Source organism: Centroberyx affinis, unplaced genomic scaffold, assembly GCF_046629955.1.
Source record: "Centroberyx affinis isolate AG114_WGS23_722 - 3 ecotype Tasmania unplaced genomic scaffold, CSIRO-AGI_Caff_v1 ptg004593l_1, whole genome shotgun sequence".
Classification (NCBI taxonomy): domain Eukaryota; kingdom Metazoa; phylum Chordata; class Actinopteri; order Beryciformes; family Berycidae; genus Centroberyx; species Centroberyx affinis.
In genome coordinates, this window is record NW_027282210.1 from 171,513 (window position 1) to 188,927 (window position 17,415).

The following is a 17,415-nucleotide window of genomic DNA, read 5'->3' on the forward strand; positions in this document are numbered from 1 at the left end:
ATCTGCATGTTTCCATGGCGACAGTACATCTATCCCAACACCCCAGAATAACTTTTAACACATTCTCCCTTTATCCCATATGGCGTATGCAATACTTCCTAGAGGGAAAATAGTTAGGATGTGAGCTCTCTGACGAACATTGCTCCAATACTTGCGGAGAGCATTTTTTCCCATGAATATCTTTATGGTTGTTCTGTTCCTGGGTGGGCCTCTGATCTGGCACAATACGATAAGTGGAAACATGGGAAGGCTGCCCTTGCATAGTTTTGACTGGCCTACATGTGCCTTCCTTTGCTTTATATCAAAAGGACATGGCTCTCCCATATTGTCCCTATTACATTACACCCCAGATCAGATGAGTATTGATGGTGATCAGTGACTTCAAGCTCATCCAAACTACTGTGACCATTGTGTTTGATCAGGGAGAAAGGGTAAAGTATGTGAGTATGCCTGGTATCTGTGTCACTCTCCTCCGTCTGTCCGTCTGCATACCTACAGGATGGCGAGCCTCAGCCTGTTTACCCTCCTTTACTCTTCTCTGGTTGTGTCTCTGGATGTCTGTAACCGTATCTGTGTGGCCAGGACCTTTCCTCTCTCACCTCCACACAGACACACACACAGACACACATGCACGCACATTCCCTCTGTTGTGTCCGGCTATTTGGTCGCTCCAGAAACCAGGCCGCTAAATTTGTCCCACTGCTGACATGGGAGAAGGTCAGTGGAGCCAGAGATAAACAAAGATAGGAATAGCGAGAGACAGACAGAAAGAGAGAGGGAGAGAGGAATACAGAATAAGAGTAGAAAATGAAAAAAAAAACAGGTAATGGTAGAGATGGAGCACAGCAACACATGAAGAGAGGAGCAAGGAGAGACTGATGAGGCCAGAAAAAGACAGAGCAAGTCCAGCCAGGTCCTGGAGGGAGGCTTGTCTTTCCTTTTCACCTCAGCGGGATGCCAGATATGGAAGAGGATATTGAAGTGCTGGACTGACTGGGATCAGGGCATACATAGTTTCCACACAGCCATCCACTCAAATCTCACAACATCACTCCACAGGGGGTATACGCATCACTGCACTTGCACAGGATGCAATGATGTGTCTCAGAGAGGAGCTATGCTGATTGCAGTTTACACCAGGGCAATATCTACGTGTGAATTGCCTCCAAATTAAACTGGATAGCTTTTATGAGCACCAAGCCCTGCTTTCCAATGTCCTGTCACATAACTTTTCTGATTGACTCTGAAGTAAAAGTCAGAAAGAGATGGATGATTGTTTCCTGGTCTGTGATAAGTATTGCTAAGGATGAATGAAATTTCAAGTATCATGCAATATACTGTATCATCGGAACAGATATGACTGTGTCTTGTGTAAGTAATCTGTCTGTGGTTATTCGCAGCAGCAGAATATGGATTGTTTATTTGTGACAGTGAATAAGTTTAGGGCTACCATGTGGTGCGAAGTATGTTAGTAGGAAGTGGGTTACAGTATGTGTGTAAGTATGAGTATGTATGCGTGTGTGAATGTGTTTGTCTATGTGTGCTAGTGGCTTCCAGTGAGTGGGATGCCAGCGAAGGGAAGGGCAGCGGACGGCTCGGGGGTTCAGTCCATTCCTGCGATTTAACATGACACCACTTGCACTAAGACGGCGACAGCTGCGTATGCGCATGCCGGCCATTCTGTTTGTTGTAGGGGATTACTCTGCGATAAAAGCCCCAGTGAGGAGCAGCGCGGCTGGGCTGCAGAACTACTGTTTCCCCCTGACTTAGAAAGCTTTCGCCGGGCCTCCCGAGCCCTGTGAAAACACAGGTGGAGCACTTCATTCTGAAAAGGAATGAATGGGAGTATTCTCATGATGATTAGCCAGGCCGTAGTAGTGTCACATCACCTTTAGACATCAGTCAAATGATACAACACTGCAGCTTATGTAAGGTCCATTACTCAACAGAAATAGTGGGGCACAGTTGTGTAGTAATCAGCTCTGACTGCTTCCCCTCCATTCACCTTCTTAGTTGATTCAGAGTGGTTAGGTGACAGATTTGGTTTGGGCTGATGATATTTCACAGGATTGTAGTGATGATCATCTCAGAGGAGTGTACTGCTTTGTCATCATTCACCATTAATACTGAGAATTCACATTACTGTATAGTCAATACAATACAGTACAATGGGGTTCAGTTATTAATGAACAGATATCACGCTGTGATATCTGCTCATTCCCCATAGAAACGTGCAGTCTCTGAGGCGACGGACACAGGCATCTGTTGCTGTCACTATGGTGACTGTGCCCTCTCCCATAGGCACTTAACCGGTCCATCCACAATAGTGATGTTTGTGTCCAGAGTCACATACATAGAGCACTGCAGCCCAGTCCATGCAGAAGCATTCTACACTTAGAAACCCAGAAAAAATGTTCTGAGACACATCACATGCATTCTGTTTGTTTCATTTTCTTTTCTTTGATTCATCTCCTTTTGCCTTTTTATATACTTACATTCGCTACCCCATCTTCCTAATAGCTCCCTCCACACCCTAAGCATTAATACTTAAAAGTAAGTATTATCAAACTGATGGGAATTATATGAGGAATGTTTTTAAAGGAAAAAAACAAACAAAAGAAAACATAAGTTCTACAGATTTGTTCCTTTTGGTGGTTGTTTGTCTTATAATGATCACTGGCTGAAGGCCATAGTTTACCCAGTTCACCCACCTTTTTCCAACACTACATCACTGTTCTTATGTTATCCTTATCTTAGATATGTGAGATTTTTAAGGGAGTGCATTCAAAAGAAAGTTCTCCAGGTTGGTGATGATCTTGAGGCTAACCTGGGACGAGGAGGGCTGATCCCTTCCTCCTCCTCCTCCTCCTCCTCCCAACTCAGCTGTCCTGCAATGTGCTGCTGCTTGTCACTGAGGAGAAGTGGACCACTGTTGCCAGTGACAGGGCAATCCCTGGTCCACACACACACACACACACACACACACACACACACCCACAGACACACACACACACACACACACCCACAGACACACACACACACACACACACACACACACACGCACACACACACATACACACACACACACACACACACACACACACACACACCCACAGACACAAACACACACACACACACACACACACACACACACACACCGAGTATTTAGTGTTAGTATTTTGATTACATATTTTTTCTGGGGAAATAAAATAATTCATATAATTTCTAAACTATATGGTGAAAACACCCCTTACTACAAATTAAATATTTATTTTTAATTAATGTCTCTGAGATGTTTAATTCTTTCATCTTCCATCTTCCTTCTGTGGTTTTCAGAAGACATTACAAAATCGAATAGAATTGTTGCTATATAATTGTACATTTTTGAATATAGTGTTATTGCTATTGGTGATCAAGACATATAGGGTACAGTACAGTACATAAAGATGGATCAAAGCTAATCATAATCCAAAATCTCAGTTCAGTGCAAATCTCCAATGAAAGTATATTGCTAGTCTAGTTGTACTCCTTTATTAGGTTAAATCCGTGCTATGAATCCTGAACTGAAGACGGAAGATACGGCACGCATCCACAGATAGTAAGTAAACACCGAGTCCCCCCCGGTGAGTTGCATCTCAAGTGTTCACTTCAAAATGCTGAGAGGGGACTTGCTCCTCAACCAAGACACGAGTGTGTGGCTGACACTACTAGTCCCTTTCCTCAAGAGACACACACACATATACAAACACACACACACACACACAAGTTCTCTAGTTCTGCTGACAATGGGTTAAGATGACAGAGGGTTATGAGTGACTCTGACACACTGCAGACCCCCTCCCTGCTGTACCCCTGAGTCCAACACAGGCGTCTTTGTACTCGCTCCACCATCAGTGACTATCCATCACAGACTAACCTGACAGCCCACCGCAGTCCTGCGCTGAGCTACAACCCCAGCCTCTGCCCCAGCCCCATGCCCCATGTCCCAAGCCCCACACCACTAGACCACTACCCGCCACCAAGCCCTGCCAAACCACTGCCTGACACCCAGTCCCAGAACTGGACTCCTGGCCCACTGCATACTCCACCAGCCCTGCACTGTGAAAAAAAAAATCCATCTTAACAAGTCATTTCATCTAATATATTGAGTCTGAAAATCAGTATCTCTTTTGGTCTTCCTTTATCTATTTACTTATTTTACATTTAATTACTATTTTTGTCATTACTAAATGCCACTGGAAAGTGTATGGATATCTCCCTTTGTGTATATATGTTATGTAAAATATAAATATAATGATATAAACACTTTACTTGGAGGTTGTGGCTTTAGCCAGGAGACTGTGATCATTTTGAAAAATAAGACTTTTAGACTGAATATGAGGCCAACTGACATTTTTTTGCATTGTGGCCACAACACAGACCCCTGCCCCACTCTATCAAAACTTCTGGCCAGATAAGTGTATTATTGTAATAAACCTATGGTAATGATATAGCATACACAAGGATGTAACGCTTATCTAACACCATGCCTGTCATTCAGGCCACTTCTGTGCTGACAGAAGTGTCTGTTTGGCTGTTTGTCCATCCTGGCGGAAGCCGGTCCGAATTAGCTGGTGAGCTATGAGGTGAGACATGTCCTGGAAGGATTAGCACCTGATGGCTAGGCTATCACTACAGCTGGCTGGAAGGGGTCAGGACAGCCAAGGCCGTTCCACTGGATATTAATCTCATTATTGTCTCTTGTCCCTGAGACTAACAGGAGCCAATGTCAACTTCGCACTGTACTTCCTGTCCATTCACTGCACTGGCCTGTCTGCTTCTATGAGTCTGAACTTGTGTAGTTCAGAAGTTGACTTCACACCATGCAATCATGTTAGAAGGAAAGTCAGCAGATATGAATGTGGTTACATAAAACTAGAACCCGCCAAAAACGGCAGGAGCTCTAATGTTATCGAAGCTTTAACAAATTTAGTACTGAACTGCTTGATTATTCTGAACCTGACATTGCTGCAGTCACGATATAGGGAAAGTATTCATCTGTGACCTACTTTTGAGTAAACATAACAATTTCTGTGCTCCTTTTTCCTTCCCATGCAGAACTAGGAGACAAACAACTTTTTGTCATTGCATATCATTGGCTCCTAGTGGAAGTGACAGCTGTCTCCAGACTGTCCCTGCCCCCCCTCCACCTCCCCCACAGCATGGGGCTTCATGTATGGTGTCATGGAGGGGGACGTGAGTCTGGGATTAGCTCATTAAGACAGACATCTTTGATCTGAGGTAATCTGTCCCATTTCCATGGCAACCTGATCATATCCCAGCCTCTTAAGACACACGCACTCACACAGAACCGCACAAGGGCATGTGCACATATACACATACACACACACACACACACACACACAAGCACGCGCGCACACACACACACACACACACACACACGGGCCTTAAAGCCCTAGAGAGCAGGGCCCAACAGAGATGTGAAGTGTAGATGTGCAGCAACAGCTAAACGTCGTGTCAGGTTTCTGGGGGCTCGTGCTAAATTTAACCCTGTGATCCTGCAGCAGGCAGAGGGGTTTAAATGCCAGCCTACAGTTGCTCCACACCAGTTGTTCTCCACACGTCTTCCTCTCATCACAAACTCAGGCCAGGACTAAGAGAGGCACACACCCACACACCCCGACACACACTCTCTAGGCGCAGGACCGAAGAACACGTCGAGCAGTTCCAGGGGAAGCAGGGATCTTCGTCCCCTACATCCAGACCACAGCGTTGTCCAGTATGGAGCTTTTCGAGACCAACCCTTACTTCTTCCCCGACCAGCGCTTTTACGAGGGAGGGGACAGCTACTTCCCCTCTCGCCTGCCCGGGGGGTACGACCAAGCGGGCTACCAGGACAGGAACTCCATGATGGGGATGTGTGGGGGGATGTCTGGGGGCGTAGGGGTTGGGGTCACAGGCATGGAGGACAAAGCCTCTCCGTCCGGCCTGTCGCCTCACTCTGAGCCCCACTGCCCGGGCCAGTGCCTGCCCTGGGCCTGTAAGCTGTGCAAGAGGAAGACAGTGACCATGGACCGCCGGAAAGCGGCCACGCTGAGGGAGAAGAGGCGTCTGAAGAAGGTGAACGAGGCCTTCGAGGCTCTGAAGAGGAGCACGCTGATGAACCCCAACCAGAGGCTGCCCAAGGTGGAGATCTTGCGGAGCGCCATCCAGTACATCGAGAGGCTGCAGGCCCTGGTCTCCTCCCTCAACCAGCAGGACAGCGAGACGGGGCAGCAGGGACTGCACTACCGGCCCAGCACAGCCCAGCCCAGAGTGAGTAGGACAGAGGAGGGGTGAGGAGGGAGGGAAGGCAAGAAGGGACATAAAATGTTAAGAAAAGGATGAAAGGTGAGATGGAGAAAGAGAGACTAGAATAGGAGAACAGCAAAAATGAGAAAAGTAAAGTAAAAGTTTTTTTGTATGGACACCTGACAGCGTGTGTGGGAGCTATGTCATAAAGTTTGCTTTGGATTGGACCTATAGGCCTCATTTTTGTCATTTTCCTCAGCAAGATAATATGCTGTATCCAGTTATCTATTTAGCCCTGGAATGAGTATGTCATAAGTTTTCTGCAAGTGTATTATATTCAGATGCTGATTTTTAAAGGTTATAGTCCATGGCCTTCAGTTATGATGTGTCAGAAGATATAAATCAAAACAACACACCGATGAGATAAGTGCCGTCATCTAGCGAAAAATAGAAAGCAGATAGGAGATTTATTTCAATTGCCAAAATCCCACCAATCACTGTCACAGTGTTAGCAGCGATCTTGATGTTAAACGATCAGTATGTTTCCTGGCTTAATGTGTTTCCATCTGCACTTTCTTATGAAAATGTCTTGCTACTCCTTCTGAGATAGTGCTCAACAAGCAATCTAGCCTCGGGGGTCACAGGACACATTTGTTGTGTGTGTGTGTGTGTATGTGTGTGGTGTTCGTCTGTACAGCAGTGTGTGTGTTTCTCTGTGGGGTGGGGTGTGACGTGTCATAACACAGAGTGACTGACAGCACCTTGTGTGTGTGTCTCTATGGTAACAGGTGTCGTCGTCAAGCGAGCCCAGTTCAGGCAGCACCTGCTGTAGTAGCCCAGAGTGGAGCAGCACCCCGGACCAGTGCACACAGAGCTACAGCAGCGAGGGTGAGTACACACACACACATACACACACACGCACACACCCACACACACCCACACACCCACACACACACACACACGCGTACAGCACAAACGTCCATTTTTCTGCATAGCATCAATGGTTTTACTTGAAGCAGATACTGAATATGTGTCTGTGTCTCCCTGCAGATCTCCTGAGTGCTGCTGACTCTCCAGAGCAGGGCACCATGCGCTCCCTGACCTCCATCGTGGACAGCATCTCAGCGGACGGAGGTGTGGGCTATCCTGTGGTGCCTGTGGACATTCCCAAATAGACCCTCCAACACAGCTGACCCATAGACACACAGAGAGCCACAAACCTGGGCTCAAATTTAACAACATGAAACAAAGGGCAAATGACAACCAGCGATGCCACATAGTTGCAGACACACACCAATTCCCAAATTCCAAGTTAATTTATTTTTCAGGTGTACTCCTCTGAGTTCCGAGTGTTTTGTCTTATGCAAAGTATCAAATTCATCATTTATCAGAATTGTAATTGTCAAACTCTGTTGATCTAAGGGTCTGCTAGCCACACTGAATTCCTCCTGTTACTGTTCACAATAAGGCCTTATTCCCTTTATTCCCTGCCTTAGTCTGCGGTCCACGTGTCTGTCAGAGCCACAGGAGCTTAGTCTAACTAGAGATTCACAGACTTTACTGCATGATACCAACACTTAGTTACTAGACTGAATCTCTGTTTAGCTTGCCTGCAGTCTGACAGAGCAATAGAGGAATAACAAGAAAGCCTGTTTTTTCTCCTAACTTAAGTCAAAGAGATCTCCTTCTTTTCGAAACCTTTCCCTGATCTATCTTGCATTCTTTTTGTGTGTGTTTTATGCTTAAAAAACATGAGTTTATTTGTGGGGCCAATATGTACCACGGCAGTTTTGACCAAGACCTGCTTAATTTAAACTGGTTATGAATGCTAGTGATGTAAATACGTTCCCTTTTTCTACAGAGTGGTTTTGCTATTTTATTTTTTAATTTTTGCTAACTTATTTTTGACTTTTATAACTAAGATTGTTGTGTATTTGTAGATGTTTCAAAAGTGATATTTTCTGTCCAATCCTTGCAATAAAGACCATTTTCAATACACTGTCTATCATCGTCTTTAAAACAGACAGTTTGACCATGATGACCTCAAAAGAAAAACACAACATCCAATATCTTAAAAAAAACAGCTTTACTTATGTCTATATAGTGTCATAAATACAGTACACTTTTTAAATAGCCAAATAATAAAATCTTGATTTGTCAGCATCATTTCACACCTGGAATAAATACACATACAGTACTCATAGCTGCCACATAGCACATTACACCTTTTAGACACCTTGAAAAAACTGTAAAATAAAAAAAAGATTGTACACCCATCCAATACTTCACTGGTTCACCGATATGCCGTGTTCTCATTGGACGAGGAGTTGGTCAGCCAAGAGTACTGACTGCTCACTGGCACGTCTCCATAGCGACTAAATGGGAGGTGGCGGGAGCGAATCAGAGATGTCGTCCCCGTCACTTTGAGCAGTTTCATATGAATATCATTGGCTGATGCCGAGCAGCAGTTTACAGTTTGATTTGAAAGGACGTAAGGAATCAACAGAGAGGAGCTACAGTATTCACACTACCCATCCACAGAGAAAACTCATGGTCGCTTGGCTGGGGTTGGCCTTTCACACACCACTTCTCTACGTCATCCAGTCTCAAAGCAGGAGAGACTACTGGTTTCACTCACTCACTCATACGTACACACTCGCACGACTTCATATTAAAGGATCCTCTCTATTCTAGGCTACATAGTGTCATACAGAAGGCGAGAGAGGAAGAGAGAGAGGGAGAGAGGTAACAGCTACATAGTGTCAAAAGAGGAGGAGCGAAAGGAAATTAAAAGGAGAAGAGGCAAAGAGAGGGGTTTAAAATTGGACCCATGAACCTGTGAAGAGTCCTTGTAGAAACACACCCCTCCTTAGTGAGTCCCTCCCACTAACGATTCACACACTTACAGCATACAGTAGAAGACACACAAAGGTCCAACACAGAGAGAAAGAGAAAGAAAGAGAAAGAGAAAGAGAGAGAGAACAGTCACTACCGAATACAGGGCATTGGGTTTCATACAGCAATGATATTATATTTTTCTCCATATATATTTCCAATATATATATATATTTATATATAATATTTCTATAAAAAACATAAGTCATCCATTTTATGTACAGAGACGATAAATGAGTAATACCTTGCATAACCGATAGAGGGGCAATGTGCAGTGGGATCTGCCATTTATACAAGTATTCATCATTCCCAAGTCCAAATCAACGACTAGCCACCATCCCCTTGACACCTAAAGAACTTTTTTATGCCTATACAACCCAACCAACTATTGTATTGTCTTGGACGTGGTGGCGGTAGAATATTGGTTTGGACTTGGCCCACGTTGAGACTAAAAACCCAGATATTAGAACCAGGACTAGAACCCACAGCTGAGACCAGGGGAGCGGGAGCACAACACCACAACAACAAGGCTACTGGGAGCACTGGGGTAAACTGGGAGAGACTGGGACGAGTCTCCTTTACAGCAGCGAGCGCAGCCAATGAGCACTCTCAGAGTTCAAAGGTCAGAGTTGGCCTCTGTATTGCACGTGTCCGAAGGAGAGGTGAGAGGTGAAAGGTGAGAGGTGAGGCTGGACAACAAAGGGGCCGGCAATGAAACCCCCTCTGGCACCCAGGTCTCCCTCTCCAGATTTGGCATATCACTCTCGAAAGGCCGCAAGCATGTGTCCATACAGGTAATGAGAATGCACTGGGAGAGAGAGAGAGGACGAGGAAAGTGAGAAAAAGAGAGAGAGAGTTTATACCATATACTAGCTTTCCCTTGACACATACAGTACAAATGAGGGTTCAACCGATGGGTTTTTGAAGGCCAATACCGATATCAGTGTTTTTCGACTGAAGTCACTGATAGCCAGTATTTAGGCCAGTATTCAATATCATTAAACTTGGCCATCTCCATGCCAAAAAATTACAAGAAGTCAGTGATTCCCCAGATTTTATTCTTGGCAGGGCGGAAAAGCCTCTGAAACAGCATTTAAACCATTTGACACTAAAACTTTACACCACACCTATTCATTGGTATGGGAAACTCTTAGGCAAAACACATGATTGAACTATTAAATGAATAAATAAAATGTGCAAGAAAATACAATTTCATTGAAGGTTTTACTGACTGAGAATGGATGACATTGACTGGCTGATCCAATATTGAACAAGCAAATAGTAAACATGTTGTCCCCCACCAGTGATTTAGTTCCACCCTTTGGTCAGTCAGTGATTGCTGAGTGTACTTGAAATATGAGTGAAATTGTATAAGCATTTTGGTATGGGACAATGAAAGGACAGATTGACCTTATATTTCTGTTGCCTACTCTCCTCAGAATTAGGCTTACAAGTGAAATGTAGTAACTGTAATTGTCCTGTTTTTACTCAATACAGTAAAAGATATAAGAACTACAATACGCAATAAATACAATCCATATATTACACAATGTACACTACAATACAATTTATAATACAATATACAATATAACATACAACACCAGGAGCGTGAGTGTTATGAATAATATAAATGATAAGTGATATATGGTATTGCACAGTAGGTAAGTGGTAATATGATATAAGTAGCCTGACAGCACAGTGGTAGTGCAGTGATGAATAATAATAATAACAGTACAACAGTCCAACAACTGTACAATAACTACAGTGTCTTGTGGTTAGAGGTTTGCCCAAAAATTATCCATTGACTCTCACTTCAACACATCAACCCAGTCTGATGTCTCCAAGTGTGTAGCGTTTGTAGACTATTATGTTACCTATGATAACTTTAACTGTATTGCTTTACCACTGAGTCCCCATTCATTGTCCCCCACATTGTATGATAACTTTAACTGTATGACCTGCTTTACCACTGAGTCCCCATTCATTGTCAATGCCGCCCCCTAGCAGCACAAAGTCAACGTTACAGTGTGACTAACAAACAAACGAACGAACGAACGAACGAACGAACGAACGAACGAACGAACGGACAGAGACCGATCCATAGTCCCCCCTTTGGTGGGGGACAATTAAAGGCCAATATGAGCCTAATATATCGGTAAAACCAATAGGCCTATATTGGTCTAATCTTAGTAGTAAGCACCATCAATCTTAGCATTGCCATGTAAGTTAGAGCCACATTCCTGCCGCATGCCATTGCTGGTTAAAAGCGTGCCAAACTCTTAAGTTCTTACCTGCTGCTACAGTAGCTTTAGCTAGTGTTTTGTTAGCTTACCTGTTAGCATTAGCGCTCCTGTTAGTAAGCGGAGACGAGTTAGCATGAATAGGTCCGTACGGCTGAGGGATCGAGTCTCGGAGGCGCCGGGGGAGGAGCTAGAGAGGGTGTGGCACAGAGGGGCGTGGCACAGCGGGACAGAGAGGACACAGCATGCAGTTAGTCAGGACAAGCTGGCAAAATGGTAAGCACGCACACGCACACGCACACAAGATATTAAGTAGGCCGAGTTAGTGTTGGACAGTTAGCACTGCAACACACCTTCAGGCTGGAGCTGTTTCTTGGGCACCAAAGTCATGGAGGGAGGCACGGACATGGAGGACATACGGAAGCCGGCGGGCAGCGTCTCCATGGAGCCCGCCATCATACCCAGCCCCGCCCCTCCCTCTCGCGCCCGAAACCGCTTGCGCCACGATGGAGAGCGCCGAAACGACTTATCGTCCCCACTCTACAGGGACAGGGAGAAATGGAGGGGATTAGATAATTGGCTACTTTTTTACAATATCTTTGAATGAAGCGACAGCTTGTGAGGTCACCTCTTCTAGTCGGCGGTCGGTGCCCAAGGCTAGCACATTGTTGAACTCCCTCTCCAGAACCTGCCGCGCCTAAAAAACACACACACAACCTCTGTGAGTACAAGATACAGTGAATGCTTCAAACAGGGCAGATGGGAGTTCATGGCAAAAATGCTGTTGAAAAATGCCTCTGATAATTAGGAGTTTTTTTGCCTTTCAACCTTTTTTTGTTGAATTGTCAAATAATCACGCACAAATGCGACTACTGTCCCCTGTGGGTGATTTGTGGAGAGGTTGTGGCCGGGGGAATTCTTTCAAGTGCGTTCTAGGTGAGAAAAATGGAGCGTTTTTTGATCAGAAAACAAGGGAGTACACAGCCTGAAGCAGTAGAAAATGTTGGCACCACGCAGCCAGCAGCAGAAGAAAATGCAGACCGCACACAAACCACTGCGTCAACAAAAAATAAATCAACCCGTGTAGAAAAAACCTTGACAATCGAGTGGTGGAAGATGGACTATTTGGGGAAAATAACACCATCCACGGGATTCCAGCAGTGGGGAAAGTGTGGGATGTGTGCTATATTCAGATTTAAAACAAAACAAATCTTAGTGGTACAAATTGAGTGGTTATTTACCAACATGCAATGCAAATGTAATATTTCATAGTCCAATAAAATTGCTCATGAAAAGGACCAAAATGCCCCTAAAATCAGATCAAGGGGTCAAAAAATGCCCTCTAAAAAAAAAATGTCTCTCCCTGGACATACTGTACAACGTACTCTATACCCACCTGTGTGTTCTGCATGGGGATCTGCAGGATGAGTGCTAGGCTGCTATAGTCGAAGGTCTCGTCCAGAGAGATAAGCGCCCCGTGAACGCCGCTCTCCATCAGGTTGCCACTATACTCCCTCAGACCGATGGACTGAACCCAGTGGACCACCTGCTCATTGGTCCACACCAACACATCTACAGTATACAGGAACGTGTCAGATACATGGTACTGTGGCACTGTAGCAGTTATGTAATACAATAGTATACACCAATGTATATCAGCAACAGCAGTGGGGGATTGATTGATTTAAAGAAAGAGAAAACAAGGAGAGAGAGAGAGAGAGAGAGGAGAGAGAGAGAGAGAGAGAGAGAGAGAGAGAGAGAGAGAGAGAGAGAGAGAGATAATGTGTATGTCCACATAGTGTCAACTCACTGGCACACTCCCTTTGTTCACTTTAAGCACAGCTGTCAGCCAGCTTTCTAAGTTGGAACAGGCGGTGAGTGTGTGTTTATGTGTGTGTGTGAGCGTGCGTGCGTGTGTGTGTAAGTAGGGGGGAGGATTCTGATTTGACACGACAGCTGAGTCAAGTTCATGTGCAGAACTCAAGGTCATAAGGTCGAAAGTGTTGGCCAGATCTGGGTGTCTGTAGGTCTGTGTGTGTGTATGTATTTGTGTGTGTGTGTGTGTGTGTGTGTGTGTGTGTGTGTGTGTGTGTGTACCTCCCTGGGTGTGGTGCTTTGGTTCATAAGAGTGTGGGCCTTCCTTCAGTTGTCGGTTTGATAGTATAAGGTGCAGCTGTCTGAATACTCAGGCCAAACCAATACCAGACAAAACCACTAGGTGGTACTCTGGCCTGATGAGACTGTGTGTGTGTGTGTGTGTGTGTGTGTGCCACTGTTTGTACCAATGGATACATATATGTGTGTGTGTGTGTGTGTGTGTGCGTGCCTGTTTTTGCCTTTTTGCTGCTGTACATGTATATGTGTGTGTGTGTAATGTCTACCTTTCATATCGTGTTGGCTGTCCTCTCTCCGGCGCTCTAGGTCTTTCCTGTCATAATTGAGTCTCTTCAAGCACATGATCCCATACTGCAGACTGGCCCTGATGTGCACACACACACACGCACACACACACACACACACACACACACATACACACATACAAAGGCACAAACATATGCGCACAGAAACCCACACACAGACACCACAAACAGGAACCCACACACATCATTAGCCTTCTCATCTCCAATGCTAATGTATCCAGTTACCAGATGAAAGGAGAGGTTGATCAAACAGCAGCTAAGCTAAGTGCCACTGACCTGTGGAAGCTGTCCACCATCTTGAGGTGGCTCCTCAGGTCCTTCTTGGTGAGGTGGTCCAGCATGCGCGCGTCCACCAGACACTCCATGAAGTAGGAGCGATACTGGGGCAGACCAAGGCTGGGCAGCCACTCGTTCCCTATCCACTCATGATTCATGTCTCCGTATGCCAGAGTCTACAGGGAGAGGAGCATTACATGTGTGTAACATAAGGAGAGAGATAGAGACTAATGCTCTATGCGTTGTGTTTCAGAATTTGAAATGTGTACTTGTGCACACGCTTGTGGTGTGTGCGAGAAAGTGAAAAATCAAGATGTTGTGGTGCCCAGAGCTAGTTGAGCGGTTAAGTCCATCGTCTCTGAAACCAAGGATCAAATCCCGCCAGAGATTTCTCCCTCGCTACTTCCCCACTGTCTAAATAAAAATAATATACTGACTCTCCTTAGGAAAAAAGTACATTATGTATGAATGCGTGTTTGTGTCTGGATGTGCGTACATGCGTGCATTGTGTATACATAAGGAGTGTGGACACAGTTTCAGTGTGTGTGTCAGGTGCGTGTTATTCCAAGCCAAGCAGATGTTAGCAGAGCAGCGTTCTCACCTGCGCCCAGCTGCCCTCCTCATTCTCCTGAGCACCCGCCAGCATGGCAGAGACAATACACAGGGTTAGAGAGATACAGGCTAGCTAAACACACACACACACACGCACACACACACACACACACAGTAGACACCCTAACGCCTAAACTACACTGCATGCGAAGCATTTGCGTATTCGAACAGCATTTCAAGCTGTTACACCAGGTCCCTTCTTGTTCCTTCCGCGGTCTGCCCATTGTGTTGCACCCATCTATATTTTACCTATGTGTAAGTGAACACAATTATCTAGTTTTGCTTATTTTTCCACAAACATTGATGTACCCTATAGGGTATTTATGTCACTTTTTTGGACTGTAGGCGTACTGTCTCCAAACAAAAGGCTCCTCAGCAACTATCCATAGATAATCATCTCATCTGCAACATTTATTTCAATGACATTGGTTCATGTATCCTCTATTTTGTTTGCTGCCATGGTGATAAATGACTATTATAATCAAATTCTTGGCATTTCTATGCATTTATATGGCTCGAACATGCAACAGACCACTGCGCAGTCAGACAAAAATAGAAGCCATGCGTATCTCTGAAGTTGCGGCTCAGATCCGGCTCCGTTTCAGATCCGGCAGCGTGCTGTGTGCGCGGCCAGTGCAGCAGGCTGCGCGTTGATGGCTGCGTATCTGATCCGACCCTTCCAACACAAACGGACGGAACAGAAATGCACCTGGTGTAGCTGAGCCCCTCAGAAGACTGCTATGAGTTCTGACTCTGCTAACCTTCAATCACATCAATTATTATAATGACACCTTTACTTGCCACTAACAAAGTCACTGACAATCATATCATTAATGTAAATTTTCACGCAAACACCAAAACACACACAGACAAACGACCACAGGTTACAACCCACACCCACATGCAAGCACCAGCACAAGCACAAAATGCGGTAGTCTTGTTGGCATGCAGTAGTATGTGACATAGTGGGTATTTAAAGGGGGCTATGGAAGTGGACATATGTGTGGCACGGTGGGGACAGTGTGAGTGTGAGAGTGGGAGTGTGTGTGGTGGGGGAAAAGGGGAGGGAGCACCCAGATGGCACTGACCGCTTTAGTGGAGGAAGCCAGGTTCTCCATCTCTTCATGAGTCACCCACACATTTCCGGAGGACTGCTCGGAGAACGAGAGCACACACAAGCACACACACACACATGCATACATATATACATTAACACACACACACACACACACACACACACACACACACACACAAGAATGCACTCATGTGCACACACACCCGCATGTCCAAGCACACACACACCCCCACACCCACACACACACGTACATACGCACACACACACACACACACACACACACACACACACACACACACACACACACACACACTGTGTTGAGTGGTGCCAAGGGAGGGAGTGTGTTTCAGGCAGGTAGCTAGTAGCTATTTCTGGCATTATGAGTGCAGGTTTCCCACAGAACCCCATGCTCTTTTGGGCAGCAGAAGAGTCATCACCCAAGGATGTGGGGTAGAGGTGAGGCCTAAAAGTGGAAGATGTGTTTGTGTGTATTTCTATTTTTGTGTAGGTTCAAGTGTATTATGACTGGGTTTACAAGAGTTTTGTGTGCATATATATGTGAGTGTGATATGTTTGTGTATGCACATTTGTGAAGTGTATGTACATGGGAGTGTATGTGTGTGTATGTGTGAGCCAGCGCCTGCGCATGTGTGTGTGTGTGTACCGTTCTGGAGGTGAGTGGTGCAGAGGGGCTGGTGAGGGAGACCATCTCCTGGATGGCCAGGCGGAGTTTGAGCCGGTGCAGCGGGTTGCTGATGCCGATCTCCCTCTGGATCTCTGTGTCGGACAGAGCGGACATGATGGCTCCGCTCTTCACGTTGGCCCGGCAGGCTGCCACGTACCACGCCGGCATCCCCACCCACAGCTGGAGACAGAGGTAGGAGTCATTGACATCATCAACATTGCCAATATGAACACCATTATGTTATCACTGTGATCATCTTCATCATTCTCCTTCTCATCACCAGCATCATCATACTGGGCCGTCTCATTAGGCAAGTAACATCATTGTTAGCATCTTTGTTATTATAATCAGCATCATTGCCATCATCATCATCATGAACACCATCATGATCATGATCATCTTCATCATTATCATTGTCATCATTACCATCATCAGAAGAGATAAGATAGGTAAGGCTCAGGTTGGAGCTGTCAAATCAGGTTTGTCAAGATATCAGTGAATTCCCGACAAAAAGACAGCAAGACAGAGGTAAATGATATGGAGGTTTAGGGTTGTTAGATAGAAAAGTATGTTGGCTGTATACCTCTAGCCAGGAGACAACAGTAGGGCCGTCCCACTGGGCGAAGGGCAGACCTCTCCTCCTGGCCTCCTCCAGAAGCTCATGTCTGAGGAGGGAATGAAAAACAGACAGAAAGAGAGAGAAGAGAGAATGATCAAAAACTGAATGAATTCTCCAGTTGGGGGAGGAAAAATGCATTGGTAATAAGAGAAAAGCAGACCACGTCAGAGAAAGAAAGGAAGCATTTACTTTTTCTTCATCCTGCGGTCCCTCTCAGCCTGGGTGCCTAGCTTTCCCAGAGTCATGGTGTCACCGATGCCCATCTCAAAGTCTGAAACATAATACTACAGCATTACTTCCAG

General features: G+C 45.4%; 2 protein-coding genes across 2 annotated transcripts in view; one reads left to right on the plus strand and one right to left on the minus strand.

Moving 5' to 3' along the window:
- Nucleotides 1-5,766: 5,766 nt before the first annotated feature.
- Nucleotides 5,767-7,466, plus strand: myog (myogenin). Its single transcript, XM_071544482.1, has 3 exons — nt 5,767-6,315; nt 7,080-7,179; nt 7,342-7,466. The coding sequence occupies exons 1-3, from the start codon at nt 5,782-5,784 to the stop codon at nt 7,464-7,466; spliced, it is 759 nt and encodes a 252-aa protein (XP_071400583.1). The 5' UTR covers nt 5,767-5,781.
- A 1,934-nt stretch (nt 7,467-9,400) lies between these two features.
- Nucleotides 9,401-17,415, minus strand: part of ppfia4 (PTPRF interacting protein alpha 4) — a 45,060-nt gene continuing 37,045 nt past the window's right edge. The window contains 11 exon segments of the mRNA XM_071544498.1: nt 9,401-9,994; nt 11,780-11,966; nt 12,055-12,123; nt 12,823-12,998; nt 13,808-13,905; nt 14,123-14,298; nt 14,724-14,750; nt 15,823-15,885; nt 16,474-16,674; nt 17,078-17,159; nt 17,303-17,408. Coding sequence (XP_071400599.1) covers nt 9,945-9,994; nt 11,780-11,966; nt 12,055-12,123; nt 12,823-12,998; nt 13,808-13,905; nt 14,123-14,298; nt 14,724-14,750; nt 15,823-15,885; nt 16,474-16,674; nt 17,078-17,159; nt 17,303-17,408 — 1,235 coding nt within the window. The 3' untranslated portion in view covers nt 9,401-9,944.